The sequence below is a fragment of the Colletotrichum siamense genome (genome assembly GCF_013390195.1).
Source record: "Colletotrichum siamense strain Cg363 chromosome Unknown KSG_Cg363_contig07, whole genome shotgun sequence".
NCBI classification, from domain to species: domain Eukaryota; kingdom Fungi; phylum Ascomycota; class Sordariomycetes; order Glomerellales; family Glomerellaceae; genus Colletotrichum; species Colletotrichum siamense.
Window position 1 is genome coordinate 3,391,897 of NW_023501020.1, and position 14,218 is coordinate 3,406,114.

At 52.7% G+C, this 14,218-nt stretch overlaps 3 protein-coding genes across 3 annotated transcripts; 2 read left to right on the forward strand and 1 right to left on the reverse strand.

The window, feature by feature from the left end:
* Window positions 1-191: 191 nt before the first annotated feature.
* BGL1A-0 (Beta-glucosidase 1A) lies at window positions 192-2,094 on the forward strand (the record flags this gene model as incomplete). Its single annotated transcript, XM_036643072.1, has 3 exons — window positions 192-235; window positions 293-1,664; window positions 1,723-2,094. The coding sequence occupies 3 exons, from the start codon at window positions 192-194 to the stop codon at window positions 2,092-2,094; spliced, it is 1,788 nt and encodes a 595-aa protein (XP_036492145.1).
* A 355-nt stretch (window positions 2,095-2,449) lies between these two features.
* On the reverse strand, window positions 2,450-5,191 carry vpr-2 (Minor extracellular protease vpr; the record flags this gene model as incomplete). The annotated part of the gene is made up of 2 exons (XM_036643073.1): window positions 2,450-3,815; window positions 3,870-5,191. 2 exons carry the CDS (start codon window positions 5,189-5,191, stop codon window positions 2,450-2,452), a joined length of 2,688 nt encoding a protein of 895 aa, XP_036492139.1.
* A 5,664-nt stretch (window positions 5,192-10,855) lies between these two features.
* Window positions 10,856-11,994, forward strand: CGCS363_v011225 (uncharacterized protein; the record flags this gene model as incomplete). Its single annotated transcript, XM_036643074.1, has 2 exons — window positions 10,856-11,191; window positions 11,245-11,994. 2 exons carry the CDS (start codon window positions 10,856-10,858, stop codon window positions 11,992-11,994), a joined length of 1,086 nt encoding a protein of 361 aa, XP_036492140.1.
* Between the last annotated feature and the right edge of the window lie 2,224 nt (window positions 11,995-14,218).

Below are 14,218 nucleotides of genomic sequence, written 5' to 3' on the forward strand. Positions count from 1 at the left end.
TTCCCCGAGAGGCACAGCAACACGGGTTCAACAATCTGCATTAAGGCGGTCCCTCTCATAGCCACGGGTATAAATGGCCGCACAGATCTAACATTCTTGCAGTTGTGTGCGAATTTTAGCTATGAGATTCTCCTCTTACATTAGTCTAGGTGCAATCATCAGCGGTGGCCGCTGAAAGACTTGTAGACATGATGCCGTCGACGAGTCCTACCTCAGGGGTCGTTCTTGTCCTTTTGTAAGCGATGCATAAACTTCGTTTTTCTTGGGATAATTAACGCTAACAATTACCAAGGGCAAATCTTTGTTTGATCGCTGCACAAAGCGACTACCAATGGCCAGCGTATCGACCTTTGGAGTACGCCACCCCGGTGCCAACACCAACGACAATTTCGACCTTCGCTCCACCCTATTCCCAGCTTTCAAGTCTCATAGACCCTCGCTCAACAACAACTTGGGACTCTTCTGACTCAACGCCAACGGATGACGGCATCGAGTACGGCAACGCAGCTTTGGCATCTTTGTGGGCGCCTATTCCCGTCTCATCACCCCCGTTCACTACCACAGTCTCGCCAACGCCAATTCCAAGCAGTGAGCTAATTAAACCACCGCCTTTGCCCATTGGACCTGAGGCATCGTCAAATGAAAGCCTCAAGTTCCCAGGTGATTTCCAATGGGGATTCGCTGGTGCTGCTCTTCAAATTGAAGGTGCAACCAAGAATGAGGGCCGTGGACCCAGCGCGTGGGAGAACCGTATGCGAGGCAATTTCTCTTCGTCTGGAGAGAACTCAGGACCACCGGATATCGCAACGATGAACTACTACCTCTACAAGCAGGACATCGCTCGTCTCGCAGCCGTCGGTGTGCAATCATACAGCTTCAGCATCTCATGGTCGCGTATAGTCCCTTTCGGCAAAGCCGGGTCGCCGATCAACAAAGAGGCCATCGATCATTACAGCGACCTCATCGATACAGTGATCAGCTACGGGATGAAACCAGTGGTCACATTGTACCACTTCGACACTCCCGCAACTTTGCAGTCTAACACGTCATTCTTTTCATATGATCACCCGGACTTCATCAACAGCTTCGTCTACTACGCTCAGACTGTGTTGGTCCACTATTCCGACCGCGTCGGCACGTGGTACACCTTCAATGAACCGACCATCGAGCCCAGCATTTCTGGTTCTTGGGTCACCAGCCGCTACGTCCTGGAAGCACACGCCAAAGTCGTCCGTTGGTACCGGGATGTCGTTAAAGGCGACGCTCTCTGGAGCATGAAGTTCGATCTCACCGACACCGGCTTCGCACTTCCACTGGATCCATCGAATGCTTCGGATGTCGCTGCTGCTGTTCGGCGCAACGAGTTCACAGTCGGGTACTTCGCCCGCCCACTGTTCTTGGGCGAGAATCCACCGCCATCGATGATAGATACTGTTGGCGAGAAGGTTCCGACGTACACGGACGAAGAGCTTGAATTCTTCAATGGAACTGCCGACTTCTTTGCCTTTGACGTTTACACTGCGACATATCATTCCGAGCCAGAAGGAGGCTTCGCCGCGTGTGCTGCAGATCCAGAACATGCCCTGTATCCGCAGTGCACAGTCCCATTCAGGACCAGGGGGCTTTGGGAGGCGAACTTCCAAGGAAACCCCGACCGCATTGCCGTAAGTCTCACAGCGAGAAGAAACAAGATGAAATTTTTGCTTACCAGACGAAACGCAGGTGCCCGCTGAGCATGTTCGCGCCATGCTCGGTTTCTGGCAGGCAACGTATCCCACCGAGGGGGGAATTACCATTGCTGAGTTCGGTCTGCCTGCATACAAGGCGGCTGACATGTCAAGAGAGCATATCCAGAACGACCTTGCGCAGTCCAACTTTTACGTACCAATTCTTGCAGAGGTATTGAAGGCGATAAACCTTGATGGTGTTCATGTAAAGGGGTTATACGGATGGTCGTTCCTCGACAACTGGGAATGGGGCCAGTACAATGACAAATACGGTGTCCAGGGATTCAACGCTACCACTCAAGAACGGTTCTACAAGAGAGCCATCTTTGACTACGCCGGATTTATCCAGGATCACATGGAGGAGTAACGTAGCACACCGAATTGCATGCCTATCATCTTCCTATTATTCGGGCAGTGTTACGTCATTCTTGTCAGCAGGAGCTCTATTGTCCTTTTCGCCTGCGAGAGTGGATATGCCTGATCATGCAGACGACCCGAAAGATGTTCAATTTGAATCACTTTTCCATCAGAAGTCACCGTTATCCTCTGTTATCAAACTTGAAACAGTCTTCAGCAATAAAGATTCAACATTACTTCTAGAGTTTTGCTAGGCAGGCAGTGTCCTTGACAACTTCAATTGCAGTATGCTAAATACTTCAATAAGGACTATAGCAGTAGACAAAACGACGACGATAGAAGACGACGACTATCCGCGACGTCCTTTAGGCGAGATACTTCAAAATGAAGGGGACAGTCTCAACAACATCCCAGTCCTCATCCTTCGTCTCATCACCGAAGATCTTCAATCCGCGGGCGATGAACTTGTAAGTGCCCTCAGGGATAATAGTCCGGTCGGCCAAGAAACCTCCAAAGTTCCAGGTGTATCCAAAGCGGTGAGCATATTCGACAGGCGAGTTGGGGACAGGTCCAAGAGTCGGGTATCCCTGGTGATCGATCACCTTGAGGGTGGAGTTGGTAACTCCAACAGCAACGAGCTCAACGTGCAGCTGCGTGGTGCCGACAGTAGGGGTGACAACCATCTTGGGGTAAATGGCGCTGCCAGTAGATCCGGGGCGAGGGATAGTGAAGGTACGGTTGGCAACGACGGGGATGAGGAAGTGGTTGTCGGTTGAGGACAGGTAGACGCCGTTGAGTCCAAGGCCAGGAACCAGGACAGGGGTATCGTGCATGCTACCGCCAACGCCGAGGTAAGGCACAGAGAGGGTCTCCCCGTTGCTGCCCTCGAGAGTGATGTAGCCGCTGTACACAGGCAGAAGAGTGGCGTTCAGTCCAGAGGGAGGGGTAGCTGTGAAAGAAACGTCGGCGCTACCTCCTGCGGGAACTGTGAGAGTGTCGGCGGCGAACTTGATGTCGGCCCATGCGTCGACTGTCGGAGGAGGGGCTCTGGCAACGACCAGCTGAGCCTCACCGGGGGTGAAAGTATAGACAGTCGCAGACTTTGCATGACCAAGCTTGTAAGTAATTGCCTCAGAAGCAGTGTTCTTGACGCTGAAAGTATGCTCTCCAACGAAGTGATCGGTGTCGTTGAAGGAGATGCCCGTAGACCTAAGAATCGTCGTGGCATGTGCAGCGTCCCAGGCTTGCACTAGACCAGCACCCTGCTGAGCCACAGGAGCCAGGACATCCTCGTGAACTATGGTTCCGTCGTTCCATGCCTTGGGTTCAGCAGTGGCGGAAATGACGCTGCGAAGTGTCTCCTGATCCAGAGTGCCACGAACTTGACCAACGAGAGCATACACGGCCGCAACAAACGGGGTACTCATACTTGTTCCCGGATTAACCATGTATTGCGATTGATCCCAAATCCATGTAGAAAGGATTCCGCCTCCCGGTGCGGTGAACTGAGGCTTGAGCTGAAGATCCCAGGTTGGGCCGTAGCTAGAGAAGGGGCTGGTGTATCCGGCGGTGACACCGTTGCTAATCGGCTCAGCAAATAGACCGGAGCTGCTAGGAGGGCCAAAAGTGACGGTGACATTCTCAGAGTTGTTGATCCATTCCCTGGCTTGTCTGGGCATGATCAATCCAGCGCCCAGGATTCCTTCGGTGTAAACGTATGGGGGGTAAATTCTGCTGACCTCGTGTTAGCTCTTGACAAATGAATGGGGTACTAGATCGACGCACGATTCGCTTGAGGGAAAGAAGAAGATGTACTTGGCTCCTCTGTCAAGCACATTTTGACCCTGGATATCTGAGGCGCAAGCGTCCATGTTGAGGATTGGAATGGCATCGGTCAAGTCGATGTCTTCAGCAAGAGGCTCGCACGCGGAGTTGTTGACAGCGCCAGCCCAGACTCTCAAAGTGACGTTGGCAGTGACTGCGGGTGCGCCGGCAGACCAACCGAAAGCATACTCGCCAGTCTCGTTCTTGAAAGTGCCGCGAGTCATCAAGTTGGGCAGAACAGTGTTATCAACAGACCCAATACCGGCAACAGCCTGGCCAGAGGCAGGGGAAGCCACAGCCCAGACACCCAAGTTGCCAGAGTTTCCGGCCGCAACAACGACGGGAACACCAGCCTCGGCGATGCGGGAGACAGCCACAGCAGCAGCGTCAATGGACCATCCAGAGTCATCGCCAGCAGAGCAGGAGATAACGTCGCTACCGTCCTCGTAAGCCTTGTAGAAAGCGGAAACCAGAATCTCACTGGTTGTGTAGCCGGCGCAACCGCTGACCTTGTAGGCGCCGAGGGTAACATCCGGAGCAGCACCGGTGAAGCCGAGCTCGTTCTCCTGAGCCATGATGATGCCTGCAACGTGGGTTCCGTGGCCCTGGCAGGTATCGAGGGGGTCAGCATCCGGCTGAGGCGCGTCGGAGCTCTCGACATAGTCATCGCCCGTCAAATCCCAGCCATAACCCACTGGGAAACCCTCGCCGAAGCCACCTCCAAGGGCCGGATGTCTGTAATCAACACCGGTGTCGACAATGCCGACCTTGATTCCCTTGCCGGTAAAACCAGCCTCGCGCAGCTTGTCGACCTGGGTCATGACATGGGTGCTGTAGGTGTCCTTGGCAGCCTCCTCACGGCGGGTTTTGATGGAGCGGAGGAGTGCCTCGCCGGTCGCGGTGCCGTTGCGGCCGACGGAGCTCGGGTTTGGCTTCGGCATCTGAATCTTGCGCACCGGCCAGACGCCCTTGACGCTGAGCTTGCCGGCGATCTTGCCGGCCGTGACATGGGGCTCTTCGTCATCCTCAACGCGGATAGACGCGCCGTTGAAGAGGCGGTACTTCAGGTCCAGGCGGGGCACAACAGAGAGGCCATCGGATCGGAGCTCATCCAAGAGTCCCGCGGAGTCGGCCTCGCCGTCGAATTCGACGATATACGCGCCTTTAACGAAGGCATCCTCGTCGATCTGAGGTGCCGCAGGCTCGGCGTCAGCTGCTGCGACGCATGCCGTAGAGGCCAACAGGCCGAGTGCCAGGGAGGCGACGTTAGAGGAGAACCTCATGGCGGTGGTTGACGCTGGATTTCAAACGAGTGACCGGCGGTGACCAAACACCAGACATGATTGATCGAACGCATCTTGAGCAGATATATACAGATCAACTCATTCTCAGCGCCAATCGCGCACATAGCAATTGCAGTGATGAGATTTCTGGCATGAGTTGAACACGAGAAATTGGGACCTTCCCGTTTGGTACCCGAAATTACCGGTGCTGGGGGCGACTGGCGATCCTCGGCTTGGCTGCTGCGACTCTGCTGTTCTTGACCATCGCCAAGGCGGCAAACCGCTTCGCTTTCGGTCCTGTCGTTCCTGTTTGTTAAATCGGCCGAGATGTTCCGGAGCCACGCCTCACCATTCCTGCAGCCGTCCAGAGTTGACATGATTGAAAATGCTGTCCCTTAGCTCTGCCTTGAAAGGCGCGTTTTGGCGCCCGCGTCGGTCGAGAGCCGAAGTTAAGGTCGTGGGGCCGCGGTCGTATTCGAAGATCAGGGGTGGGCCGGTACGAGCTTGGGGCACGTCATGCGCAGTGTGAAAGCACCAAATCGTCTAAATCCCGGTCGTGTTGATATGCTTAAACAACTTCACGAGGGGCGCCATCGCCGATGAGGCAGGAGGTTGTCGAATTAAGCAGAGGTGTGGGGGATGGTGTGAGGGCCGATCATGGCCAATTGTGCTCGAAGCTGATAACAAGCAGCAACGATTAGAGCCTAGCTGTCAGCAATCTACAGACGGAACTTTTGTTATTTCCGGCTTCGCGAAAACGACGGCCTCTAGCATTTCCGTGGCGATAACCGTCCGGGTCAAAAGAGTCACGATTCAAAAAAGATGGGAAATAGCACAACCTGGTTTCGATCCAGGGACCTCTGGGTTATGAGCCCAGCGCTCTACCCCTGAGCTATTGTGCTTTCGTAATTGGGTGATTGTGGATATGGTTCCACACTGTCGCCGGGGATTATCGGTTCTCATGAAGAGCTGGAGATCAGAGGAAAGCCCACACATATTAGTTTAAGCGATGGACAACAGATTATCCAACGACGAGCGCGTGATATACTCGTGGCTTTACAAATTTTATCCGTCGGAGGCCCCTTTTCTGCATCTTTAGGCAAGTTGCGAAAGTTTCAGGTATCATTCTCATATTTAGAGAGTTGAAAATGATCAATATGACGCTTCATAGGTAGCTTCGCGAGGGTCTTGACTAAGGGACGAGCCCGGTAATTTCGGTACATTCGGCTTCACCCGGTCTCCGCCTCCGCCATATTCGGATCGCTTGCCGTGAGCGTCATGGACTTCCTTGCCGAAGTTCGGTCTTCGAAACCAGCCATCATCAACGTACCTTGTCGGCACCCCGATATGGTAGCGTGCCAAACCAGGTGATTGAAGATGGGATGAGTGACGCCAAACTTGCCGATCACATTATCAGTTGACATAATGACACATGTCTGGTCGGAAAAGAAATCGTGTGTCTCGCAACGAGTTTGTGATTGATTCAGGAGGTCATCTAACTCATTTCGTCTTCCACATCTCTGCTCTGTTACACCTAACCATGTAGGCCATCAGAAGTAATATTCTGCTCGCTAATATCAGTGACAGGCTTTCAGACTCAAACACGTTCTTACCTTTTAGACGAGTTTAAGCCATGGGGGGTGTTCATTCTCGGTAGAAAGAAATCAGCTGACCCATGTGCTGCCGACTCCGCCGGGCTTCCATGTAGAGCGGGACGGGTCCGGAGCAACACACGGAGGCCCTTCCGTCAATTTCACCGGAAGTCGCCGACTTCCTTTCGATTTGCAAACGACCCCCGATAACCTTCAATTGTGACAAGTGAGAAAACTATATCCAATAAGTTCACTGCATGAACTTTTTCGTCGGTGCCGACAGACGGATGTCGGGTACGCTGCCTCAGATACATTTTTCCGGAGGTTTCAGGGGGCATCGACAGTGTTTATGTGCCTAACGACATCTTCCGTGTTTACGATATGCATGACGGACACGTTATGAGCCACCTGTAGACAGATGTCCCCGCGAGATTGCTTGGAAATGTTGTCAAGCCATATGCAAACTGATTTCAACATAACCGTGTACCCAGGCCAGTCCATCCCGCTTGCTGCCGTTCGAATAGCATAACACTTTGAATGAAGTTCAACTAGATGAACTATCTGAAGTGGATATTGCTTACCGCTGTACGCCTACCTCGGTCGCATCGCGGTCTACCCGGCGATATCTCTAGGTAAAGTGTCCTTTTCATGCCATCGTCGTTGGTGTGGCATGATCAATGGGCAAGCTCCGGAACGGGTGTGGTTGACTTGACCACCTACGTTCCCGTGCGAGACTCCGTCGGCGGCTTCTTGTAGCATCCGCGGATGCCGGAAACCATAAAGTCGGACCATCTTGTGTCCCTGAGAATACTGAGCTAGCGGAACTGCTTTTGCCTTTCGGCTGGGCCCAGGTACCGAACTGAAGTAGAGATAGCGTCGTTTCGAAGCCGCCTCGACATCACGACGGGAAGAAACATATTTCGGATATGACTAGAAAGTGCTGACCATACCGAGGGAATCGTTCGAGAAGCCTGCACCCCGCACTGAAGTTGACACACGAAACGGGCGGGGATAGAGGGGGAAACGTGATCCACTCAAGGTCTAGACCGGGTGTTCGCGAGCGACATCTTTCAGAGTTGGCAGTGACAAGACCTCCAGCGGATGCTACAATGCGCAAGTGAACCAGGTTCAGGCACTTGCAAGTTTTTTCCTCTGCTGTTTTCAAACTTGTTTGCTGGTTTCGCAGGCTGCAGATTGCAGTTTGCATGAAGCTCATTGACCTCCAGATCGTCCCAAGGAGTTCAGATGCCAAGACCATAGTTGGAGATACGTCCACATCACAAAATTTGACCCCCCGTCGACAAATTTCATGCAGTGATTACATGACTGCTTCTGTTTTCAACTCAATTCAGACGACCTTTCTTTTTGTTTGGTGACAAACACACGGATATGTGATATATGTGTGCGAACAGACATGGCAATGAACAATCCCGTCTTCATAAAAGGAGGCTGAGTGCTGACGTGAGTCTGCTTGTGCAACCAGGCCGGGCTGCGCGCGGACGATGCACACGTCGCAAACTCTCGGTTTTGACTCGACGCTAGAGAGCACGTTCATCGCGACAAGTTCCGAATCTAGGTAGCCTACGGAGGGCGCGCTGCACTCGCGACTTGGCATGCTCGATTGCTCGTTTCTCGTGTAGTTTATAGGATGTGTGCCGACCCAGTCATGAGTTCGTGTCTTGCAAGAGCAGACAGCTTGGCGCAACATTTGTGTCTCAAGATGAACACCTTTACTCAAGAATGCGATTCAACCTGCAGATTTCGAGTCATCAGCTTGTGGTAATTGAGTTGCTGTGGGGATTGAATGAAACACTTGCACTTCTGCCAAGTCGGCAAAAACAACGACAAGACTTTTAAAACTTCAATAGCCGTGCAAACTTGTACCTCCAGTCTCTATGGCACATGAACCACTGCATGATATTGCATTGTGGGGGATATTACATTGGTGAACCGTCCACCCAAAAAATGCGAATTTCGCAAATTGGCCGTGGGGTTGAAGCGACTGGAAGCAGACGGGGCATGCGAGGCGGATGCGAGATGGGAAAATGCAAAGTTCGTCCAACTTGTTGAGTCCGGTGGCACGAAAGTTCACCCCGAAGAGAAACCAGTCCGACTACTCGCTGACCCGGACCCGGGAACGGAGCGCGAGGAGACCTAGGCACTTCCAGAGTCAACTCCGTGGAACCACCGCAACTTGGCCCCGGCCTCCGGAAAACAAGCCCCCGAAACCATGAGGCTCTCCTGAACTCGTGGGAACTCAGAATTCGGATTGAGATGCCGTTAAGCTCTTCCGCCATCGACAACGGGCACCAAGCTCGATGGGTGTAGCAGATATTCTGCTAATTTAGACTCGCAGACCTTTTCGATGCTAGCGTCCCGTTGGACAGAAACAAGTTGCCGGGTTGGATTCGTCCCGGGCGCAACGCTATTCCGCTTGGGACATGATGCGGCCATTTCGAATGGAACTGTTGCAAAATCTGCTAAGAGAGTTCTCATATGAAGATTGGTGTAGTTAGACCTAAGCTCTAAGAGGACGCGATCTATCTTCAATCAGTGACATGATAAAAGAGGATAAAAGAGAGGACTTTATCAAGTGCCATACACAGCTCGGCCATTTGAAAGGTGACTGCAAGTCATTGAACCCCTTCCTAACTGTGTCATTTACAGGAACCTCTGAGGTTCGCGCACGAGCATCGTGATGATGGTGTCGTGGACGGGGAGGGCGGCTTGGCGGAGTTCGGCAGCGCAAGGGTGAGGCGCTCGCGAACGGGCGTCGCGCATTTGTGGAGAATCACCAAAGCGGCAACGCAAAGACCTTTTCCTGCTGCAGGAACGTGAGCTTCTTTGAGGCAGTTTGGCAGTTTTGGCATGCTGGGGCAGCCTGCGGGCGTCCTGAGGCCGTTGGAGTTGCATCTGGGGGCTGCCACGAGATCCCTTGATACCAGGTTGTCTCCTGTCGATCCTCTTCATGTTCCTGATGAGAGTGCTGCGGCTGCAGGTGCAGGTAAAAACGCTGCCGGTGCAGATGCTGACGCTTACATCGATAGACAGATCGGGTGCACGTGGGGAGAAGCCGATAGAGCGCGCCATTGCTCCCACTAGGAAGAAAAGGGAAAAGGCCGGCGCTGGCTCCAGCCTTAGTTCAAGGCACGACCCGAGCCAGCGACCTGGATCTGAATTAGACACGTTCTCGCGTTTGAGTAGGATTTACGGAGTGTTCGGCAATTGCGACTTGATTCCTCAATAGGGCGCCCGCGAGAGAAACAGCTCGGAGACGGGCGGTTCTGACGTACGGGTTCTTTTCCGAGGGCGACTGGCCAGAATGAGCAGCCTCTAGTCCGGCACGTGTCAGGTTCATTCAATCAGGCCTAAGACATGACATACTTGCTTTGGCCAGAAGATGTTCTTTTTCCCCGGGGAAGACAACATGACAAGGCAGTTGACGCCCGTCCAGAACCCCGTTGGGTCTACGGAGGCTTGTCCCTGTCCATCGGTTACTCTAAATGACTGGGGACAGCGGAATTGGAGACACTAGGGGCAGAAGAACCGCGGCCGTGGGAGAGAAAACAGAAGAGTCATTCCAGGGACGTCATTCCGCTCGCCTGTAACATGTCAGTTTTGAGCGAGGCGGCGCAACTTCCTCCCGAAAACAGCCCTACCAGGTAGTCCGGTTCTGTCGGCTCAGCATCGTTCCGTACCGCTTGGGTGCACAAATCTGACTGAGGCACCTCATTGTGATCGATGTGCGTGTGTGCGGCCCCTCTTTTGGTGTGAATGGATGTGTAAGTGGGAGAGAAAAGATGGTGTGCTAGGCCGATGCATGTTGGTTGCAGTCCACGTGCGCCAAGCCAGAAACAGGTTTCAAGATTATGTATCGAAACAAACTCCTCGAGAGTATAATAGTTCGTCCCGGACGCACGCCAGGACATCATCTAGCTCCTCGGAATTATGCCTTGCTGACCCGTTTCGTTCTACATTGTTAATAACCCTTTTCTTCCCAGCCTTTCGTAGGCCTTCGTTTTGCAGATCGCCCTTTCTCACAACAAATCTTGGAGGACTGTAGCAACACGCAATGCATCTAGGATCGTCTGTCGCGGCCGCCGCGATGCTGCTTGCCGGCTTCTCGGCAGCGGCCCCACTCGAACGCCGGGCCTTCAGTGCCGAGCTCCCGACCAGCCCCGAACAGATTCGCGTTGTCGAGCAAGAAGCTCGTGGGTCTCTACCCAACTCTGCGCCGCCACCGAAATTGGAGCCAAGCAGTTTGACAGCTTTCCAGCTCATTCAGTTCAATGAGCAGTTTGAAGTCGCCTTTTTCTCGTCTATGTTGGAGAATGTGACTCAGGGAGGGCCTGGCTGGGAAACAACGGAGAAGGACAAGCTTATGGATGCGTTGAAAGTTGTTGTTGCTGTATGTCCCCCGCTCTCGGCTGGCTTTTCGCACGGTCACTAATCCATTCACAGCAAGAGAAGCTCCATGCACTTGACGCCAAGGGTGTGTTGGACCATTTCAAAGCGTTCTCGCCGGCACCTTGCCAGTACCAATTCCCTACCAACAGTCTCAAGGAAGCCGTCGCTTTGGCTGAGACGTTTACCTCGGTGGTGCTGGGTACCCTCCAAGATGCGACACAGCTTCTCGCAAAGAATGGCGACTCGGGCCCAGTCCGTGCCGTGACATCCGTCATCGGCCAGGAAGGTGAACAGAACGGGTTCTATCGCAGCATCTTAGCCCGTGCGCCCTCGTCGCAACCTTTCCTTACGACTTCAATCGCCCCGTTCGCCTTCTCCGCTCTTCAGTCTTTTGTCGTCAAGGACTCTTGCCCGTTCAAGATGTCCTCGATCGAAATCCCAACCTTTGCGCCCCTGAACGTAATGCAGATGGCGAATGGAGGCGAGATTGAGGCGAAGGACCAGATGCTTTCCATGAAGGTCGACTTGCGAGAGGTTGTCACTGCCGGACGCTTCCTTGGCAAGGACCCCGGTGGTCTCTTCGTCACCTACCTCAATGGACAGAACGTCCCTCTCAGCGTTCCTGTGAAGAACGGACAATGGACCGGTTCCAGCATCGAGTTCCAAGCCGACTTTCCGTTCGAAAAGAACAGCATGTGGGGATTAACCATCGCGGCGCTGACATTTGAGGGTAACTTCAAGAATGCCGATGATATTGCAAAGGCTACGCTTGCGGGTCCAGGCTTGATCCAGGTCAACAAATGACAGGTTGCGGAGAGTTTCTGTGTTTTCTTTTTATTCAAGGCATAATATGGGAAAGCGATGTGTAGAAGATTTGGAAGATATCCCAAGCTTGGGAGTTTTTGGCGTTCTCAACAGCATAGACTAGCCTTCACTTCTAGCAAATAATTCTCGTTACAAACTGCGCTCCTTATTCCCAAGCTCAGGATGACACTTGAGTGGCAGTCAGTGATGGCGACATGGGCCATTGGCCAAGCCGCGGACGTCGCAAAAGTTTGATCCGAACATTCAAGACCTCTGCCTGCAGGCGGTTTACACCGGCAAACCGGGCATGCAATACAACAGCATCCGTAGCGCCAGCTGGGATTGGCTGTGCGGTGTTGGTGTCCATCTCCGTTGCCGACTGTATGTTCTCCACCGTCCTACTCAATATTACCAACAGACTCTTCGCTGCGCGATGACGCTACTGTGAATGTGTTCGAAAGATGAGATGATGAGCCCCTTTCCATCCACGGATGCCCCTTCCGACACATTTCGACTCAACACAGGACCCGAATAGGAAATGCTTGGTCCTGCCCGGTTCGTCCGCTCGCGCCGCCGAATACGACAATTAGCTCATATGATTAAGTCGTCCGACCATTCTTCCTGCGCTGCTTCTGCACATGCAACATTGTCACATTTTGTTCTCATTCTCCAGCAGTATTCCGACTCGCACAAGGAATCCGAAGTTGCATGTGGTCTAGAATGTTTCCGAGGGCATGACAGGTCCTGACGATCAACAATTTGGCGATCTCTTATCATGACCACTAAGATCGACGGCTTGGCGCAACCGTCAGAAAAGACAACAAGAACGCGAAAGCGATTCCCTGCCCAGGAAACAGCACAGGTCCTAGTGCACGGAGTGGGCCTGTCACATACTTCGTCTCAGATGGTACCAAAACTTCGGATTCAAGGGTGTCTTTGATAGTTCGGACGTTTCTCAAAGCGCACTTGACGGAGCTATCAAACAGGATAGCCTTGCAAAATTTTACAATCAAGGCCATCCTTCGCTTCTCCGAGGGACGGTCGGTAAGCCATATTCCCGAATGGGCCAAGCCAGGAACCGAAACCCTAGCTTCCCCAGAAGCTAGATCTGTGGCGAAAAAGCTTGATTCTTTAATCGAAATAATGACTTCAGAACTTCGATGGATGAACTTTATAATTTGACAGTCATTTGTGTACTCTCGCGGATTCTTTCCCGTCCCCGCGCGGGATTGAGAGAGAGCATCCGGTGGTGGGAGCATGAGGATGAAGCCGACGGAAAATGACAGAATATCAGGCGATTTATCTCTGTCGAGATGAGGGGAAGAGGCGAAATGATCGCCAAAACTTCCGAGTGGGTGTGGAATCTCATCATACCTCGGATCTCAGACGACATCGGGAGCATGTGTCGAGACGAGTTAGTTGCCGAGAAGACACCTACCAACGGTTATCTCTCGAATCAGGGGCATGCCGAATCCTTTTTGGGCAACTGAGGGGTCTTGGAAGGTTGTCCAGACGGCGCATCCCCCACGGAAGCTTCCTCGACGGTCGCGTCCAACGAGATACGATTCGTGGCCAGGGATTGAGTCATTTTCAGTCGGCGGTTTGGCGGGAAACGCTGGTCTGTGTCCACTTCACTTGGCAGTAAGCTTATTAAGAACTCAATTCTGGCGTCGGAGTCTAGACCGGCACATCACTCTTTGTTTCCGGAAGTCAGGGGTGAGACAACAGGGATTGGCACCTTGTATCACGACCTCCCACCGGTGGCCGAATCGCGAAAATCGTCTTAGATCTCAAGTTGAACACACACCTCTGACAGGGCAATTTGAGGTATATGCGTGCAAGAAATGAGTTCTATGTCACTAAGAAACTCCAATGCGCGAGTCAAGCTTGTATAACTTCAGGACCACGGCGATAGTCTGGAGAATACAGCCTATTGCTTGACATTCTTGAGCCCCACATGACCTCCTTTGCCTGCACAATGGCAATTAAATGCGCTTTGAGACTTATATCATCATCACGTAGGAACTGCTAGGCGATAAGGACATTGGAAGAACAAATTATACTCCCTACTTGCCAGCGCATTCAACCGGCAGCTGTGAATGTAGACTTCAAGTCATCAAGCTATCCACATTATCACTGACGTGTTATGCCTACTGTACGAAATTCCTTTTCAACTCCCGTAGGACGACAACAAGAATGATGACGAGCAAGACCTTTGCTTGAA